Consider the following 20172-nt stretch of genomic DNA (forward strand, 5'->3'; position numbering starts at 1 on the left):
GACTGTTGTGTCTTTTTCTTTTATCAGTAGCTTATTTCCTAGCACATAGACAGATGGGTTCAGGAACAGTGGGTTGTGCACCTCTACTAGCAGATAGAGAGAACAAACTGACGTCACAGTGTATATATATACTCCTGCAGTGACATCAACCTGCCAGTATTCTCCGTTTCCAGCAAATGGTGAATGTGCATTTGACTACTGTGTTTTGCTTTAGATTTTGAAAGGAGAAACAGAAGAAAAATTAATTTGCCCATCTCTCCTGCAGTGATACCAAATGGTCCTTCCTCCAGTTGAGAATTCCTAAGGTGATTTTCATTGTCCCTCAGATGAGTACCTTGGTCCGGTAGCTGGTTTTTCAGCTGGCATGTACTTAGCAGCTTGGGCAGCTGGTGCAGGAAGCCGAGCATGGCAGTGATGGCATATGCTCTCTCCTCCTGCAGTTGGAGATCGTCTGTACTCAGCCGGGAAAGGCTGATCTCAGCTAAGATTTAAAAAAAAAAAAAATATATATATATATATATATATCTCTAATATAAATTCAGAGACACATAAGGAGGATTTTTGTGTAGGGCTTCCTCCTTTCCCGGCTCCGTGCTTGGTGCGCTGTTCTGACATTCACCCCAATCTGAGGAAGGTTTAAGAGATGTAGGCAGCCTGGCGAGTTGAGCAGCTTTTATTGCCTAGGGCCCCGGTCTGAGGCTTTTCTCCTGTGTGCCGTGTGGTAGGCTGTGGTGGTGTTTTGTTCACTTTGCCTGTGCGTTCAGCTGTCCTCTTCAGGAGCGTCATTTCAGGTAATGCGTCTGTTTGTGCATCAAGATTGTGCATCCAGTTTTGGATGTTTAGGTGGGCATCGGTGTGGGCATCCAGGTTGACCAGCTTCCGTAATAGATGCACGCTTAAGCCATGCGGTTAGTTTAGACACGTTACTTGGGCGCTTATCTTTGGGATGCCTAGGTTTTGGACACCTACAATTTTAGACGCCTAATTTTTGGTTACATAAGAAAATAAAAATAATAATAAAAAAAAAGAATGGCGCCTATAGCTAAGAAATCTAAGTGCATTTCCCTATGTGTTGCCTGTTATACTCTGGCATCTCAGCCAGACGTGCCCTCTAACTTGTGCCAGTGCTGTGTGGAGGCTCAGGGAGATTTATTTTCTTCTGATTTTACTAAACCTGGTTCTTCCCAGCCTGATGAGGGCCTGGGTAAAGACTTGTTAGGAGGAGTGCCTGATCTTGGAAATCCTTTAACTGGTTCGTCAGTGGGGGAAGGTAGCTCAGTGGGCACAGCACAGATGCCTCCTGGTTTGAATCCTTCTGCCTTTTCTTGGGTAGAATTTTTTCAAGGGTTGCAATCCTTTCTTCAGGCGCAGTCCTCAGCCCAGCTCAGTCTTGCCAGAGCAGAGTCACAGCCTGTTACTGCTGTTAAGCGCCGGAATACACCTAGATCAGTAGTAGGACTTCCATATAGGGATTGGGATACGACAGAGGACGAGGCTGATCCTGACTCCCTGGAGGATGGGGAAATTCCTCTGGGACTGGAACTGTGTAGGACTATGTTGCAATTTTTTCATAGAGATAAGCTACCAGCTCTGATTTTCCAGATTTTGAAAATGCTGGGAGTGCCTGGGACGGATTCCAATTCAGAGCCAAAGAAAAATTCCATTTTGGTCTCCTTGTGTAAAGCCTCATGTGTTTCCCTGTCATGGAGGCCATTCAAGAATTGATTGATCTTGAGAGGTGGCGCTCCGGAGTCTAATTTCAAAGGGGGCCAGTTTTTGAAAGGCCTATACCCCTTGGATCCTGTGGTGTGAGAGCATTTACGTTTTCCGAAGGTGGATGCACTTGTTTATGCAGTCTCCAAATTAATGACTATCCATGTAGAGGGAAAAGCAGCCTTGAAGGATGTTCATGGTAGGAAGACTGAGACCATCCTTAAACAAGCATTTGAAGCAGTGGCAATGACTTTGCAGATAGCTTCTTGTTGTTCCCTGGTGGCTTGCTCTTGTCTACTTCTCTCTCAGGAGTGAATTCCAGGGCAGTTATGGATCCAGCTGCCGCCTTTTTGGCAGATCCTGTCCTGGTCTCCGAAGTTTCTTGTGTCTGCTTCTGTCCATGCCTAAGGCTCCGCCTGAACATGCTCCTTTCACATTTCAGAAAGAGGGATAGCTTTGATAATAGCAGCCTGGTGTCAGTTATGGCTGAGAAATTGGTCGGCCGATGCGACCTCTAAGGCTAACCTTACGAAATTGTCCTTTGAAGGCTCGCTCTTATTTGGAAGCGAGTTGGTGAAAATGGCAGTAAGTGGGGTGAATTCCCGGTTGCTGGAGAATAAGAAGCAGATACTGCACTCCTTTACCATGAGAGGTCATGCTCGAGCACCCAGGTATTTTCAACCCTATAAAGGAGCGACCTTCCAGAGGACTCGTCCTTTAGAAAGGTCTCAGTTCTTTCATCCCAGATAGCCCAGATGGGGCATGAATTCTGATAGTGTGACCTCTGAGCCTCCCAATGAAGGATTGCCAACCCTCCCCCAGGAACAGGAGATAGGGGAACAACTTTCTCTCTCTTATCAGAGATGGGTCAAGATCACATCGGATCAGTAGGTCCTGGAAGTGATACAAGAAGGATATGCGCTGGAGGTTTGTAGTGTTCCTCGGGATGTGTTCATGATGTCTTCCTGCCACTCCCTGAAAAAGTAGCAGGCAGTGACATCTATTCAGTTAAGGCTCCTGAGTCTGAGGGCAGTGATTCCAGTACCCACGTCTCAAGAAAATACAGGGCGATATTCCATTTATTTTGTTGTGCCCAAGAAGAAGGGCACCTTTCATCTCATCCTGGATCTCAAAGGGATCAACTGTAATTTGTGGATGACTCATTTTCACATACAAACTTTGCATTCATTGATAATAGCCATGCAGTCGGGGCAATTTCTGACCTCCTTGGATCTGTCTGAGGCGTACCTCCATATTCCCATTCAAGTGGAGCACCAACGTTTTCTGCGTTTCATGGTGTTGTGGTGCCATTATCAGTTTCGGGCGTTGCCTTTTGGTCTGGCTACTGCACTGTTTCAGGGGTCAGGTGAATGGTGAATCCTTATTATCTCATCCTGATGTGACCTGTTTCTTGAGGGGAGTGAAACATCTTCATCCATCCTTTGCAGTTACCATTACACTTATGGAGTCTTAATCTGGTTTTGGACTTTTTGGAGGATCCCGCGTTTTGACCAATGTGCTCTCTTTCCTTGTGCTTACTAAACTTGAAAATGGTGTTTCTGGTGGTGATATATTCTGCGTGTCGAATTTCTGAGCTACAGACTTTGTCTTGTCGGGAACCGTTCCTTCGGGTGACTCCAGGAGCAATTCAACTGTGTACTGTTCCTTCTTATTTGCCTAAAGTGATCTCAGATTTTCACATGATTCAGTCCATTTCCTTGCTGTCTCTGGATAAAGAAAGAGATGTGGAGGAATATTCTCTGTTGCGTCCCTTGGATGTCAAGACACATGTCACCAACACACTTTTAACAATCTCCTTCACTACATTAATTCTACAACATTGTAAATAATTTGCTCTCAGTTAAACTTCTTCTGTTACTTTCTCTTCTGCTCCCAGTTGTGCACTTCCCTGTTTTATTGTAACTGCAATATTTCTAACCATGCACATGTTAAAGTTTTTTTTGTATTTCTCTGTGTTTTTCACCCCTTGTTAAATGTAAACTGGCATAATGTGATACCTGTCATGAATGCCGGTATAATAAAAACACTAAATAAATAAACAAAATAAATGTCTTGGCGTATCTGGAGGTTTCTAAGCCTTTCCGAAAGATAGATCGCCTGCTTGTCCTGCATGGTGGAGGTAAACAGGAAGAGCTGGCTTTGCAGGCTACAATAGCTTGCTGGATTAAGGTGGTAGTCATGGCTGCATATATGGCCGCTGAAAAGCTGTTGCCTACTCAGGTTAGGGCTCATTCCACTAGGCATCATGCAGTGTAATGGACGGAGGTTAGATTGTTGTCTCCCATCGACATTTGCCAAGCTGCGACATGGTCCTCCTTACACACCTTTTCCAGGTATTATCGTCTGGATGTGCAGGCTTGGGAGGACACAGCCTTTGCACGGGCAGTTTTGACTGGACCACAGGCAGCTTCCCACCCTATTCGGGAGTAGCTTTGGTACAACCCACAGGTCCTGAACCCATCTGTCTATGTGTTAGGAAATGAGAAATTACTACTTACCTGATAATTTCCTTTACCTTAATATAGACAGATGGGTTCAGCTTCCCACCCTTGGCTGCCATATGTTTGTGTTATAGTCCTCCTGGGTGACCATGTGTTCCAGGAGTTACTGGTAAGTGTGACTCCAGTCCCTAGACTATTGTTAATGTATTTCTTGTCAGAGCTCTGTGTTTCATGTTGGCTGAGTATTGAAATGGTTATCTGTTTTTAATCAAGTTTTTGCTAGTCTGTCCACAGTTGCTTTTGAAGAGAATATTGACAGGCAAGAATATATATACTGTGTCGTCAGTTTGCTCCATCTCCATCTCCTAGAGGAGGTGCATAACCCACTGGTTCTGAACACATCTATCTATATTAAGGAAAAGGAAATTATCAGGTAAGTTGTCATTTCTCAATTATTAAGCTGCTTGTAACCATTTTCTTTTCTTTTACTAGACACCACCAATTTTGATCAACAATTTGCTTAAAGAATATGATGAAAAGAGAACTTTTCTTGGGAGGAAAATAAAGAAATTTGCAACTAAAAATATCTCATTTTGTGTAAGAAAAGGTTAGATTTATATTACTTTACATTGAGCTAATCTTGTTTTTCAGAAGTAAGTGGTTTTTTGATTCAGTAGTGACTCGTGTAATGTGCTGTGTGTGACTTGTCATAGGGGAAATTCTGGGATTGCTGGGACCCAATGGAGCTGGGAAAAGTACCCTGATCAACATACTGGCAGGAGATACAGAGCCAAGTGCCGGACAGGTATGTAATGTAAAAGAAAAGGTTGTATTCACAGTATTTGCAGTGTTTTGGATAAAAATATATTCTTTTTTCATCTTGTAGATGATCAGCTGTTTTCCTCTATTTTCAAACATTTTCCTTTTTTCTTATTAATTGAACAAGAGGGACAGTAGTTTTGCAAGGATCGTAGGTTTAGTGCAAATTGATTAGCAGTATCCTCTGCATTCATTAACATTAGTACTTAATTAGTAGAATGCCCAGGAATCATCCTTGGCGTATGTCGCTTTCTAGGTTAAGGTACATGATCTTGTATTGTATATCAATACGATGTAATATTTTACTGGTCTTTTACTATATATGACAACAATCATATTTGTCCTTCTGTTAATCCTCCCCTCTATTTCATTCTTCCTTTCATCAGACATTTTTAAATCTTGAGATTCAATAGTTTTCCTATTGTTCCCTATTTTCTCTGAGCTGGTGGTCTCTCAGTTGGCAGTGCAGTTGGCCATCAGGCTGGGGCAGAGTATTTTATTGCATCAGTTCAATTTCATTGACCTTGAGTAATATTTTTTCATCCCATAGGTGTTTATGGGTGATAACTTATTGGGAGGCCATAGAGAAAACAACGCCATCAAGTTTGTAGGATACTGTCCACAGGTAAACTCACTTTGGCCTGAAATCACCCTGGAAGAACATCTTGAGATTTATAGCACCATCAAAGGAATGAGCCAGAGTGAAACAAAAGAAGTCATAACACGGTAACCAGATTCCCCACATTAGAAAAGTTAATTACCAATTACTGGTCAGTCTTATTCTAACTGGTTTTGGATTGATATTGTCTGCAAAATAAAAAATATTTCTTTGACTTTGCATTATGGTAGTAAATTTACAAAAACCTGCATAAATTAGATGGCAGACATACACATATGCTACACCAATTTTCAAACAGATAGTTTGTGTATCTGCTTACTTTCCCTTTTGAAAATGATCCTATCAAAACTATCCATATGCAATTAAACCTGCCAAATTTTGTGCAGATTTATTTGGGAAGTTTGACATACATACTTCTGTAAATGCATTGTGTGGCTTGCAGTTATGTGCCTTTTGTAAACTATTCTGGGTGTTCACAGAAGGATGGGATATAAAACAAAATAAATAAGATGTGTGCATAAGTGCAAACCCCTCTCCAACCTGCCCCCAGAAATGCCTTCTCTTAGTATAGGTAAACACATGGATGAAAATGCCATATGTGCATACATTTACCTGCATACCAGGAAGGCTATTTGTAAAAGACCATTTCTACAAATAAAACTGTTTCACCCACAGAAATCCCTTTGAAAATTATCTTCTGTATAAGGTTTTTCTCATGTGATGTCTGTGGGAAGCTTAGTACATCAGTCCCTTAGCATTTCTTCTAAGGGACTAAGATAGATTATGTTCAAAACAGTTTTGACTCTTAACGTGTTAACAATTAGTACCAGTGTTATGCTTTGCCATTCTTTAAAAGCAGACTGTAATATTAAATGAGCCAACATATTTTAAAATTTTAAACAACCTATTTTAATTAATAGATCATGTAGGTTTATAAGGTCAGTTGGTAAAAAAAAAAAAAAAAGTTCTCATATCAAGTCAAAATAATTTACCAGCAAGTACTATATTAAATAAAATAATATTTACTTACTTTATCTGGCCCTAGGGGGAAGGTTACTTTCAAAGTGACTTATGCAGATTAAGTAGTGAACTTTTAGAAAACTGTGTGATAATATGCATGTAAAATTGCATGCATATACACAAGAAAGAGAAGCACTCCAAACAAAGGAGGTTCCAGAAGATGTAGAGGGACAGGTGTTCAGAAGGTGGAGTCCAGGCAGGGTTGAGACTTAACATGCATATTTTTTTATTTTAAAAAGTATGTGGTCAATATTCATTGCATTTGTCCGGCTTACTTTTGGAGTTAGCTGGAGAAAACATGGCATTTAAAAATTTCCTCCCCATTCAACAGCTAAATTTTAACTGCATAAAAAGAGGCAGCGCAGCGAGTGTTCCATGGGTGTGGCTAAAATGCATCCAGCTAGTGCTGATATTCAGCAAAAGAATTGCTGTCCTAAAGTTATCTGGATAGCTAAAATAAAAACTAGCATGTCAAGGGGGTGCCAATTCTCCCCTCCCTGACCAATTCCCTGTCTTAAAAAACAAAAAAGAAAAGATATTGGCCAAATACCCAGCCCCCACTGCCTCAACTCCGTAAAGTGTGCCCCTGAGCTGAATACTAAGAGGATAACTTTCAAACAACTGCACATGGTAGCATATACGGCCGTATATACACACCCCTAACACAAATCAACCCATGAATGTAACAATCACACAGACAAATTCTGTTCAATTCCCACCATACTTGATCCCATTATCCCAGGACAAGCAGGATGCTAGTCCTCACAAATGGGTGACATCAGCAACGGAGCCCTAGACGGGAACGTTTTCTGTCAAAGTTTCTAGAAACTTTTGACTGGCACTGTGGTGCCACTGAGCATGCCCAGCATGCTATGATATTCTCTGCCACAGGTGTCACTCTTCAGTCTTCGTCTTTCCGCGCTGCTGTAGGCATCGCGGGATAGGAGCTGTTGAGATTCTCTCAACAACATTTTTGACTGTATAGTCAAAGTTACTTGATATTCTCTCTCACAAGTCTCTCAAAGTACTTTTTTCACCGGCCGGTGAGTACCTCTATCTCTTATTTTCTTCATTTGAAGAAAACTTTTTCTCGCGAATTCCCGTTTCTTTTCGACGGCCGTCGACTAGAAAATATGGCTACAGGTTTAAAAAAATGTCCTGTATGCGCTCAAAAAATGTCGATTACCGACCCGCACACCGAATGTGTCTTATGCCTCGGAGAAAAACATGAGGTTAATACATGCCCACAATGCTCCGAGATGACTCCAAAAAGTCGCAAAACTCGACTAGAAAAAATGGAGCATCTTTTCCAGCTTCAACTTATTCCATCTCCTTCGGCGTCATCGAAGTCGTCTCCGGCTGGAATGACTAAGCGCTTGTTAATTAAAAAACTCACCCGGGGCCGTCGGGGGATCCTTCATCGTCGTCATCGTCATCGACGAAATCCATCGATCCTCAAAAGTTGAAACACAATCATCGACATCGACGACCATCGATGCCCGAAACTGCTTCCCAGGAACCCTCGATGGCAAAGCGGCCACGGACTGAGGAAACATCGGCGCCTGGGCCTCATCCTCCGTCTCCGGTTCCTGATCCTTTGCAGGGCCCTGCATCGGATCCTATACCTCAACCTCCACCACTGCTTACAACTGCTCTGGTATCATCAGTTGTAATGCCGGAATTGTCTGATATAATCAGACAAGCGGTATCGAAGGCTTTTATGGAGAAACAATGGATTCCGACGAGCTCGTCGATGCCGATGCTCCCTGCATCGATGCCGGCAACTTTGCTGATGCCGGTGGGACCACCGATGCCGGTGTCGACCTTCGCACCGAGGACTAATGGTGACTCGACGTCGACACCCAGTTTAGTAATGGCGTCGACATCGATATATGCATCGACCTCTTTGACGTTGATACCAATAACTCCGCCGACGTTAGTTTTAACACCGAGACGACAGCCTTCGACGTCCACATCAATTCCGGTGGCTATTCCATCGACACAACCACCGCAAAAAGAGCCAGAAATTCAAGATCTAGCTTTCTTCCAGCGTCTACTGCAATGGTATCAAGATGTCATCGACCCTTTACCAAAGCAACCAGAAAAACAAACACTTCCACATCCCATTGATGACCCATTACCAGGTCCATCAGGATTACATCTACCACCCAAGTCCATCACAAAGCTACCCTATAGGGATAATGATGATGACTCCTGGGATAGTCATGACACTAATACATCTTCTGAGGACTTTATGTCGGAACCTTCTCCACCAGAACCCAGAAAAAGTCCCCACCAGAAGACCTATCGTTCTCCAGTTTTATTCAAGACATGGCAGATACCATACCTTTTAAGCTGTCAACAGAACAAGACACTAGACAACACACTCTTAGAAGTATTACAATTTGTAGATCCACCCAAACAGGTTTTAGCTATTCCAATTCATGAAGTGCTCTTAGACCTGCAACACAGGATCTGGGAACACCCTTCTACAGTTCCACCAGTAAACAAACGAGTGGATTCCACTTATCTGGTTCAGATGGCACCTGGCTTCCAAAAAGCACAACTACCACATAATTCAGTGGTAGTTGAATCTGCCCAGAAAAAGTCAAGACGTGTCCGTCCTCACTCTTCAACTCCTCCAGGCAAGGATCACCGCTTCCTTGATACATTGGGAAAAAAGGTGTATCAAGCAGCAATCCTAAATTCCAAAATCTCTGCATACCAGTTGTATATGACACAGTATCAGAGAGATTTATGGAAGCAGATGGAACAATTCATAAATTCTTTACCTGAACAGTTTCAAGAACCAGCACAGGCCATAGTGAACAAAGGCCTAGAAGCAGGAAAGCATAAAGTCAGAGCAGCTTATGATAGCTTTGACACTGCCTCCAGGACTGCAGCAGCTGGAATTACTGCTCGAAGGTATGCATGGATCAAGGCCTTGGATCTCAGGCCTGAGGTCCAGGAAAAACTTGTGGATCTACCATGTTTGGAGGACAATTTATTCGGTGATAAAGTCCAAGAAGCAGTTCAACAGCTAAAAGACCACACTGAAACATTACGTCAACTATCCCAAATGCCTCAGGATACTTCAACACAATCACAAAGACGCTTGCCCCGCAGGGAACCAAAGCGTTCTTACTACAGGCCACGTAGATACTACTCACAAACATCCAGGGGCAGATCTACTAGGCCTCAACAACAACGCTCACAATCAAGACAACCTTGACCTCCTCGCACGCAACCTCCACCTCAGTCAGGTCCAGCAGCGGGATTTTGAGAGTCAGACCAGAGAACAAGTCATAATTTTAAATCCTCAAATACATCTGCCAGTGGGAGGAGGAATATCACACTTTTACAAACACTGGCAAACAATAACAACAGACCAATGGGTACTCTCTATAATTGCCCATGGTTACAAACTAAATTTTCTCTCCATTCCACCAGATTTCCCACCGATTTTCTGTCCACAGCAAAAATCTCAAATACATCAATTAAAGATAGAATTATCCACCCTTCTGAGAGCCAAGGCAATCCAGTTAGTACCTTGGACTCAGCAGGGCAGAGGATTCTATTCCCGTTACTTCCTCATTCCAAAGAAAACAGGAGGCCTACGTCCCATCCTCGACCTCAGAAATCTCAACAAATTTCTAAAGAAAGAGAAGTTCAGGATGGTTTCTCTAGGCACCATGCTCCCACTTCTTCAAGAAGGAGACTGGCTTTGTTCTCTGGATCTTCAAGACGCTTATACTCACATTCCAATATTCCCTCCTCACCGCAAATACCTGCGCTTCATGGTGGGTCATCAACATTTCCAATACAGAGTACTGCCATTCGGACTCGCCTCTGCTCCAAGAGTATTTACAAAATGTCTGGCAGTAATAGCAGCACACTTGCACAAACAAGGTGTTCATGTCTTCCCATACCTAGACGACTGGCTCATCAGGAGTCAATCTCAACAAGTAGCAATAACTTCTCTCAACCAGACAATTGCTCTACTTCACTCCATGGGATTTCTCATCAATTATCAAAAGTCCCACATCACACCGTCTCACCTGCTCCAATTCATAGGAGCAGAACTGAACACCGTCCTTGCAAAGACTTTTCTACCCAAGGATCAAGCAGAAACATTGACCTTGCTAGCAAACTCGATTCACTCAGACACGCAAGCTACAGCTCATCAGTTTCTAACCTTACTAGGCCACATGGCCTCCACAGTTCATGTCACTCCTATAGCAAGACTAGCCATGAGGGTAACTCAATGGACTTTAAGATTCCAGTGGATCCAAGCCATTCAGCCATTGCATTCTCCAATTCAAGTAACCCACCAACTACGTTCCTCTCTACTTTGGTGGATAAACAAGGACAATTTGCGCAAGGGCCTACCCTTCCAGCAACCAGTCCCACAGATAACGTTAACTACAGATGCATCTACCTTGGGTTGGGGAGCTCACATAGACAATCTCCAAACCCAGGGAACTTGGACAAAACTCGAAGCAACTTTCCAAATCAATTTCCTGGAGCTTCGAGCTATACGTTATGCACTGCATGCGTTCAAGGACTGCCTTTCACACAAGACTGTTCTCATCCAAACAGACAACACAGTAGCCATGTGGTACATCAACAAACAAGGAGGTACGGGCTCGTATCTCCTTTGTCAAGAAGCTGCACAGATTTGGGCCTGGGCCCTAAATCACTCAATACATCTCAGGGCCACTTATCTACCAGGCATTCACAATGTAGTGGCGGATCGACTCAGTCGTCAATTCCAACCACACGAATGGTCACTGGATCCCTCAGTAGCGACCAAGATATTTCAAAACTGGAGTCAACCAACCATAGACCTCTTTGCATCGCATCTGAATCACAAAGTGGACAACTTCTGTTCTCTACACAAACAGAAGAACCAGCCAGCCAAGGACGCCTTTGCTCGCCCTTGGAACTCAGGCCTACTATACGCGTATCCTCCGATACCACTCATAACCAAAACTCTAGTGAAGCTCCAACAGGACAAAGGGTCCATGATACTCATAGCCCCATATTGGCCTCGACAAGTATGGTTTCCCACACTTCTAGACCTCTCGATCAGAGATCCAATTCGTCTGGGAGTAGCTCCCACTCTCATAACTCAGGATCAGGGTCAGTTGCGCCATCCCAACCTTCAATCCCTATCTCTGACAGCATAGATGTTGAAAGCTTGATATTACAACCACAATCTTTCAACCCATATATCTCAAGTACTTATAGCTTCACGTAAACCTTCCACAAGAAAGAACTATTCTTCAAAATGGAAAAGATTTACTTTGTGGTGCACGAAAAAGAACATTGACCCTTTCTCCTGCCCCACAATTTCTCTACTAGACTATTTATATCATCTTTCAAACTCTGGCCTCCAGACTTCATCAGTAAGAGTACATCTCAGTGCAATCTCAGCTTACCATAACAAGGTTGGAGATGCACTGCTCTCCACTCAACCCCTAGTAAGTAGGTTTATGAGGGGATTAACTCACCTTAAACCACCAATTCGGCCACCAGTCACAGAATGGGACCTGAATCTGGTTTTAACAAGACTCATGCGTGCTCCTTTCGAACCCATAGACTCCTGTGACCTGAAATTTCTCACATAGAAGACTATCTTCCTCATAGCCATTACATCAGCTAGAAGGGTTAGTGAGCTACAAGCACTAGTAACATACCCACCCTACACAAAATTCTTCAATGATAGGGTGTTTCTCCGTACACATCCCAAATTCCTTCCCAAGGTCGTTACGGAATTCCATTTGAATCAATCTATAGTTTTACCCACTTTTTTTCCAAGGCCTCATTCTCACCAAGGAGAACAAGCTTTACATACCTTGGACTGTAAACATGCTCTATCTTTCTATTTAAACAGCACTGCAGTCCACAGGAAGACCAATCAACTATTTGTTTCTTATGATCCAAACAAACCTGGTAAACCAGTGGGTAAACATACTCTGTCCAACTGGTTAGCAGATTGCATACAGTTTTGCTATGAAAATGCAGGCCTTCCTCTCCAAGGACGAGTAAAGGCACATTCAGTAAGAGCAATGTCAACATCAGTAGCACACTATCGTTCAGTGCCAATCCCTGACATATGTAAAGCAGCAACATGGAGTTCTCTTCACACCTTTGCAGCTTATTACTGTTTGGACAAAGAAGAACAACAAGATTCAGCCTATGGACAATCTGTCTTAAAGAACTTATTTCCAGTTTAAACCCAACTCCTACAACCAACCTGTTGTGATCTTCGGCTGATTCATTTCAACTACAATACATAACTATTGCCTCAATACAAAATGACTCAGCCTTTAGCTTGCTAATCACCCATATGTGAGGACTAGCATCCTGCTTGTCCTGGGATAAAGCAAAATTGCTTACCTTGTAATAGGTGTTATCCCAGGACAGCAGGATGTAGTCCTCACGAAACCCACCCGCCACCCCGCGGAGTTGGGTCTCATAGTTTATTATTTTATTTTTGTTAAAGCTCATTGCTACAATACCAGACTGAAGAGTGACACCTGTGGCAGAGAATATCATAGCATGCTGGGCATGCTCAGTGGCACCACAGTGCCAGTCAAAAGTTTCTAGAAACTTTGACAGAAAACTTTCCCACCTAGGGCTCCGTTGCTGACGTCACCCATATGTGAGGACTACATCCTGCTGTCCTGGGATAAACACCTATTACAAGGTAAGCAATTTTGCTTTATCTGACTTCAAGACAATCACTTCACGAAAAATGGTAACTATTTTCCAGTGAATCACTCACTCTGGGATAGATATTGAGAACCTACCCATTTTTCTAAGTTAACCGGATAGACATATCCGGCTAACTTAGACCTAGATTCATCATTTTGCTATAAATATCGCAAAACTAGTGCCCGTGATAAGAAAGGGGCATGGTTAGGATAATTTTCCTGATATTGTTTAGGTATTTACTGCAACGCGTGATAATTGCACATTGATTTATTTATCGCAGCCGCAAAGGATTTTAGAGAGAGAGAAGAGCCTCTGTAGAGGCTCACAAAAAAGTTAACTATTTATACCACTGTAAGAGGGAGCACTAGTAAGTCGAGATGAGGTTTGTGGGCTTTGGGGGGCAGTTTTACACGCACAGTCATATGTGCAAACAGCACAGTTACCAACAGTGAAGAATTTAATGTGATTTGGAGGGCTGAAAGATAAAAGAAGAGAAGACTGTTACTATCACTGTCTACCTACCTTTATTGCAGCTAGGTAGAGAGAGCATCAAGCTAGCTAGACAGAACATGGTACACATCTACTTTTCTTTTACCTTTCATCATTCCAATTCACATTAAATCTTCACTGTTGGTAACTGTGCTGTTCGTATGTATGACTGTGCATGTAAAACTGCCCCCCAAAGCCCACCCCACCCCACATACCTCATCCCATGTTCATAATGCCCCCTCTTACTGTGGTATAAAAAGTTCAATTATAAGTGACCCTCTACAGAGGCTCTCTCTCTCTCCCTCCCCTCCTCTCCCCTCTCAAACGAGGATTTGCGATAAATACCGTTTTGCGCATAATGCACAGCTATCACAGGCCTAACGCACAGAAAAAAAGTGTAGTTATTTCCGGCGTTAAAACTTGCGTTACTGTGTGTTACTTTATCGCACGCAACATTAACCGGCCCTCTTTTCCATTTACTCCACCCAAACTCCTCCCAGTCAACTACTAATTTAAAATTTGCATATGCATTTCACGATGCATTAGTGCATGCTTTATGACATTATTGTGTGCGTTAGTGCACTAATTCATGCAATAATGCCCTAAAACAATTTTGATTAATGACCCTCTTAGGATATTCAGCAGCACAGCTATGCTGTTGAATGTCCTCGTAGCAAGCACTACTTAGGCAGATAAGTCATACCTGTCTAAGTTTAGACCTGCTATTAAGCAGGTCTAACTTACCCAGATAACTTATCAGTCTTAAGGCTGAATATTGCTGCTTAGTTGGATAACTTATCCGGCTAAGTAGTGCCATCCCAATTCACCCACTGCCCACCTACAACTTATCCGGCTATTCAGATAACCGGATAAGTGACTTATCCAGCTATGTAGCGGCCACAGAACATAACTGGATATTCATTGGTCGCTACATAGCCAGATAAGTTCTTTGTATCTGGCTATCTAGCACTAAACGAGCTTTGAATATCTGGCCCTCTGTGATTAGATCCAATTCTCCCAAGATTCATTTGTAACCTGAAACCTAACCTAGCCTCCTCGCTGAGCAATATAATAAATGCCATTCTAACCCAAGGTTCATTACTCAGCTCATTCAAAAAGACTGTTATCAAACCCATCCTAAAAATACCTGGTGCTGATCTTAAAATAGACAATTATTGCCTGGTGGAAAAAATAGTTTACCTCTAACTCGTAGATTTCCTAGAGGAATTAAATATCCTACATCCGTATCAATCCAGGGTCAGGAAAGGTCATGGAACAGAATCAGTTCTGTTGGCAATTGCAAACAATATCCACCTCCATGCATATCAAGGTGCTAACTCATTCACTGTGCTACTTGATCTTTTGGCCACCTTCAATACAGTTGATCAGCATCTCCTGATCCAGTGACTCAAGGACATCTTCAGAATTAAATAACTTTATCTGTCTAAAGTTAACTGAGTAATGTTAGTTTAGCTGAGTAATGTTACTCAGCTAAAGTTACTCAGTTCCGAATACCAGGTGGAATTATCCACCTGGTATTCGGCTAATTCCACCTGGTATTCGGCTAATGTTACTCAGCTAAAGTTACTCAGTTCTGAATACCAGGTGGAATTATCCTGGCAAAACTTGTAGTTTTGCCAAGATAATTTTCAAAGTGGACTTATGCGCATAAGTCCACTTTGAAAATTGGTATAGTTTACATGCTAATTTATGCACAATTTTACAAACTTTTCTCCAAGCAATATATGTAATATGTATATATCATAACATATGTTTCCTGTACGTACCCGGATCAGTCCAGATTCCGGGGTTTTGCCCCCCCTCTAGCAGATGGAGACAGAAGTTTATCAACAAAACTCTGCCTTATATAGGATGGTGCCACCTACAGTCTGGCAGTGTTCTTCTGTCTCTAGCAGATGGAAAGGGTGCAAATCCTACAGTCTGTGTTAGGGCCTAAGTTAAGTTTGGGCTTTAGTGACAGGTTTAGTTAGTTTAAAAATAAATAAATAAATAAATAAATAAAAAAGGACAGTTTTAGTAAATTGACTGGGACCGCAGTGACTGCCTGCAGGTCAGAGTCTCTCGCCTCCCAGGGGGTTGTGTGGTCCTGAGGGGACCATCCTCCCTGGTTGTAAGCAGCAGCTAAGGTACTGGGTGAAAGCCCTTTCTTTGTTCCAGCTCATTCACTACTGGGGGTGATACCGGGGAACCCGGCTCACTCCCCCAGTAGGGCCAGGACCCGGAGGGCTAGCGGCAAGTATTTGGTTTAAAAAAAAAATTTTGGACTGTCAGTTCTTTTTTCTTGCGGCTCTGCTCTCCCTTCCTTTCCAATCGGGGAGGTGGGGTGTTTTCCTGCCATTGCGACGCAGTTTGGGGGGGTACCTTGTTTTTCGTCTCCCTTATGCCATGTCGGACAGCCTGTCGCCCGCTCCAGAGAGTCCCTGAGGGGACAGGCCCACTGGTTCTGATAGCCTGGCCACTGGGGAGGTCCCTACAGGGGATGAGGATACTGTCTCCTTGGACTCCTCCTCTTCAGATTTTGTTCTCTTGATGCATAAGACCTATAAGGCCCAGAAGGCTGGCAAAAAGAGACCCCTTGACCTGGACCCTCAACCTGGGGCCCCGAAGTGGGCCAAGACTGCACAGGACCCTGGTCCTTCATCAGGCCAGAGGCCCCTCCCTTTGAGAATCCCACTGGCGGATACAGACACCTCGATGATCATGAGTTTCCTGCTCAGCCCCTGAGGGTGGTGGAGGGGGAGACAGAGCCATTTACGAGTGGTGTCCGGGGGACTCATGGGGCGGAGGGTGACGACCCGAAGGTCGTCCGTCTGTTTCGTAAGGATGAGTTAGGACCGCTCATTCCAGTGATTTTAGGGGAATTGGGCATTCCCCTCCCTCAGGAAGAGTCCAGGTTGGGGGCTATGGATCCTGTGGTATTGGGTCTCCGGAGTCCACCGTCCTCTTTCCCATTTCACTTCTCGGCTACCGATTTCCTTTTCAAGGAGTGGGACACTCCAGACTTGGGCCTTAAAGTGGCTAAGGCCATGGATAAGCTCTTTCCGCTGCCTGAAGAGGCATTGGAACTTTTAAGAGTGCCTAAGGTGGATGCAGCGGTGGCGGCGGTCACGAAGAAGACCACCATTCCAGTCACTGGGGGGACGGCCCTTAAGGATCTACAGGATCGCAAGCTCGAGGTTCAACTTAAGAAGATTTTTGAGGTTTCCACCCTGGGAATCCGTGTGGCGATGTGTGGTAATTTTTCTTTGCGGGCAGGCCTGCGTTGGGTTCAACAGCTTTTGGCTAACGAATCGCTATCTCAAGAGGAATCTCTTAAAGCGGGGCGTTTAGAGGCGTTGATAGCTTATAGTGCTGATGCCTTCCACGATTTGCTCCATACGTCGACCAGAGCAATGGTGTCGCCTGTCTCCGCCAGGCGTCTGCTGTGGCTACGCCACTGGGCGGCGGACGTGTCATCTAAATCTCAGCTGGGTTCCTTACCGTTTAAAGGAAAGCTGCTCTTTGGAAAGGAGCTAGAAGACCTAATTCAGTCCTTGGGCGAGAATAAGGTGCATCGGTTGCCGGAGGATAGACCGAAGTCGAGAGGTGCCTTCCCTTCCAGGGCTCGTTTTCGGGGAGGCTGGAGGCCTAGGACTTCTCGGGGGTCGGTTTCTTCCTTTCGTCACAACGCCACCCGGCAGCAAGCGTATTCTCAATCCTTTCGTGGACGGCGTTTCGGGAGACCTGGCTCCGGCCAGAGTTCTCCAGGCGGAAAGCCTTCACAATGATGTGCGGCCGGTCCATTCCTTGGTTCACATGGTGGGAGGCAAATTGTCTCTGTTTTACGAGGAATAGGCCAAAATCACATCGAATCAGTGGGTACTATCGGTGATAAGACAGGGTTACGGGTTAGATTTTGCACGCTGGGTCCGTCCACATTTTCTGATCTCTTTATGCGGTCATGCCACCAAGCGTCGAGCAGTAAAGGACACCCTACGGCGCCTGATCGACCTCGGCGCCGTTGTTCCAGTTCCTCAGTCGGAACTTCGAAGGGGTCGTTATTGCATTTACTTCGTGGTCCCACAGAAAGAGGGAACTTTTCGTCCCATCCTCAAGCTAGCCAACAGGTGTCTGCGAATCCCTCACTTCAGAATGGAAACGTTAAGGTCCATCATTGCGTCAGTTCAGCAAGGGGAATTTCTTGCGTCTCTGGATCTCACGGAAGCGTATTTGCACATAGGGATTCGGGCCGATCATCAGAGGTTCCTGAGGTTCTCCATTTTGGGTCAGCACTACCAATTTCAAGCCCTCCCGTTCAGTCTGGCCACTGCACCTCGCACCTTTACCAAGATTATGGTGGTTGTGGCAGCACAGCTACGGAAGGAGGGGTTTCTAGTGCACCTGTACCTGGACGTTTGGTTAATTCGGGCGAAGTCGGAGGTGCTTTTCCGAGAGGCAATACATCGCATACTTCAGTTATTGAAAGCTCTCGGCTGGGTAGTCAACCTGTCCAAGAGTCGTCTCGTACCGTCTCAGTTGTTGGAGTTTTTGGGAGCTCTGTTCAACACTTGTCAGGGTCGAGTGTCCCTCATGGAGGAATGGATGCTCAAGCTTCAAGGTCAGGTGTGAGCCTTGTTGACCAAGCAAATTCTGATGATATGGGATTACTTGTAAGTCCTAGGTTCTATGGCTTCGACTTTGGAATTAGTCCTATGGGCATTTGTGCATATGCGGCCTTTACAATCCGCGTTGCTTTCCCGATGGAGCCCGGTTTCGGAGGAATTTCATCTTCCTGTACCGATGTCGGAGTCTGCACGGGCCAGCCTGGACTGGTGGTTGATTCCGGACAATTTGAAGTAGGGGGTTCCTTTAGTGGTTCCCGACTGGACTGTGGTCACCACGGATGCCAGCCTGCACGGTTGGGGAGCAGTATGCCTGAGAAAGTCGGTGCAGGGCTGTGGTCCCAAGAGGAAGCACAATGGTCCATCAATCGCTTGGAGACCAGGGCGATGCGACTGGCACTACAGGCGTTTCTTCAGATTCTCTGCGGCAGAGTTCTCTCCGACAGTACGACCACAGTGGCTTACATCAGTCGCCAGGGTGGAACCCGGAGTCAACCGGTGGCGTCAGAGGCTCGTCTGTTGATCTCATGGGCGGAACAGCACTTAGCATAGCAGCTTCTCATATAGCAGGAATGGAAAACGTACATGTGGATTTTCTCAGTCGTCATTCTCTAGATCCCGGAGAATGGGAGCTCTCGGAGGAGGCTTTCAGACTCTCTGCACTCGGTGGGGCACGCCAAGTATGGATCTGATGGCGACGTTCAAGAATTCCAAGGCTCCGCACTTCTTCGCTTGTCGGCGGGACACAGGAGTGGAGGGTGTGGACGCTCTGGTTCTTCCCTGGCCCATCGATGTTCTTCTGTATGTGTTTCCACCTTGGTCCCTCATAGGCCGGATCCTTCGTCGCATCGAGTTACATCCGTTGGAGGTGATTCTGATTGCTCCAGATTGGCCGAGACGCCCTTGGTTTGCAGATCTGATCAATCTGACCATCGATGGCCCCTTAAGGTTTCAAGACTGGCCGAACCTGCTTCATCAGAGTCCCGTTTGTTTCGACCAGGTCGAGCGCTTTTGTCTAGCAGCATGGCTTTTGAGAGGAAGCGGCTGAAGTCCAGAGGATACTCGGATGCCGTTGTCACTACGTTTTGCGCTCACAGAAGTCTTCTACGTCGTTATCTTTTGTACGAGTGTGGAAGGTTTTTGAAGCATGGTGTCTGGAACGGGGTCTCCTCCCTACTCTGGCAGGGATACCAGACATTTTGACTTTCCTTCAGGCCGGTCTGGCAAAGGGTTTGTCGTGTAGTTCTTTGCGGCTGCAGGTGGCCGCTCTCGGCTCTTTATGCGGTAATATTCAAGGCGTGAGTTTGGCGGCACATCCTGATGTTGCTCGTTTTCTGCGAGGGGCAAAGCATCTGCGTCCTCCAGTGAGGCAGCCATGTCCATCTTGGAGTCTCAATTTAGTTCTTAAAGCTTTGTGTGCGGCTCCTTTTGAACCTCTCCGTAGACCTCACTTTGAAGGTAGTGTTCCTGGTAGCGATTGCCTCTGCGCACCGGCTGTCAGAGACTCAGGCCTTTTAAGAATTTCGGACTCTGGGGTTTCTCTGCATGCGGTGCCTTCTTTTCTTCCCAAGGTGGTGTCCTCTTTTCATCTCAATCAGTCGGTGAAGCTGCCTTCCTTTTCCGACTTGGGTAGGGGAGAACCCTTGTCTAAGGATTTATGGAAGTTGGATGTGCGTAGGGCTTTGCTACACTACCTGAAGATTACCAA

General features: G+C 44.9%; 1 protein-coding gene across 2 annotated transcripts in view; it reads left to right on the plus strand.

Moving 5' to 3' along the window:
* The window catches only part of LOC115081790 (ATP-binding cassette sub-family A member 5-like), a 230039-nt gene that overhangs the window by 131355 nt on the left and 78512 nt on the right, over positions 1-20172 (plus strand). For both annotated transcript variants that reach the window (XR_003853873.1, XM_029586163.1), the window contains exons 7-9: positions 4668-4782; positions 4889-4980; positions 5545-5720. Coding sequence is in view for 1 of the 2 variants with exons in the window: in XM_029586163.1 (XP_029442023.1) it covers positions 4668-4782; positions 4889-4980; positions 5545-5720 (383 nt within the window). In the remaining variant the exon portion in view is untranslated. The remainder of the gene's footprint in view (positions 1-4667; positions 4783-4888; positions 4981-5544; positions 5721-20172) is intronic.

This window comes from Rhinatrema bivittatum, unplaced genomic scaffold, assembly GCF_901001135.1.
Source record: "Rhinatrema bivittatum unplaced genomic scaffold, aRhiBiv1.1, whole genome shotgun sequence".
Classification (NCBI taxonomy): domain Eukaryota; kingdom Metazoa; phylum Chordata; class Amphibia; order Gymnophiona; family Rhinatrematidae; genus Rhinatrema; species Rhinatrema bivittatum.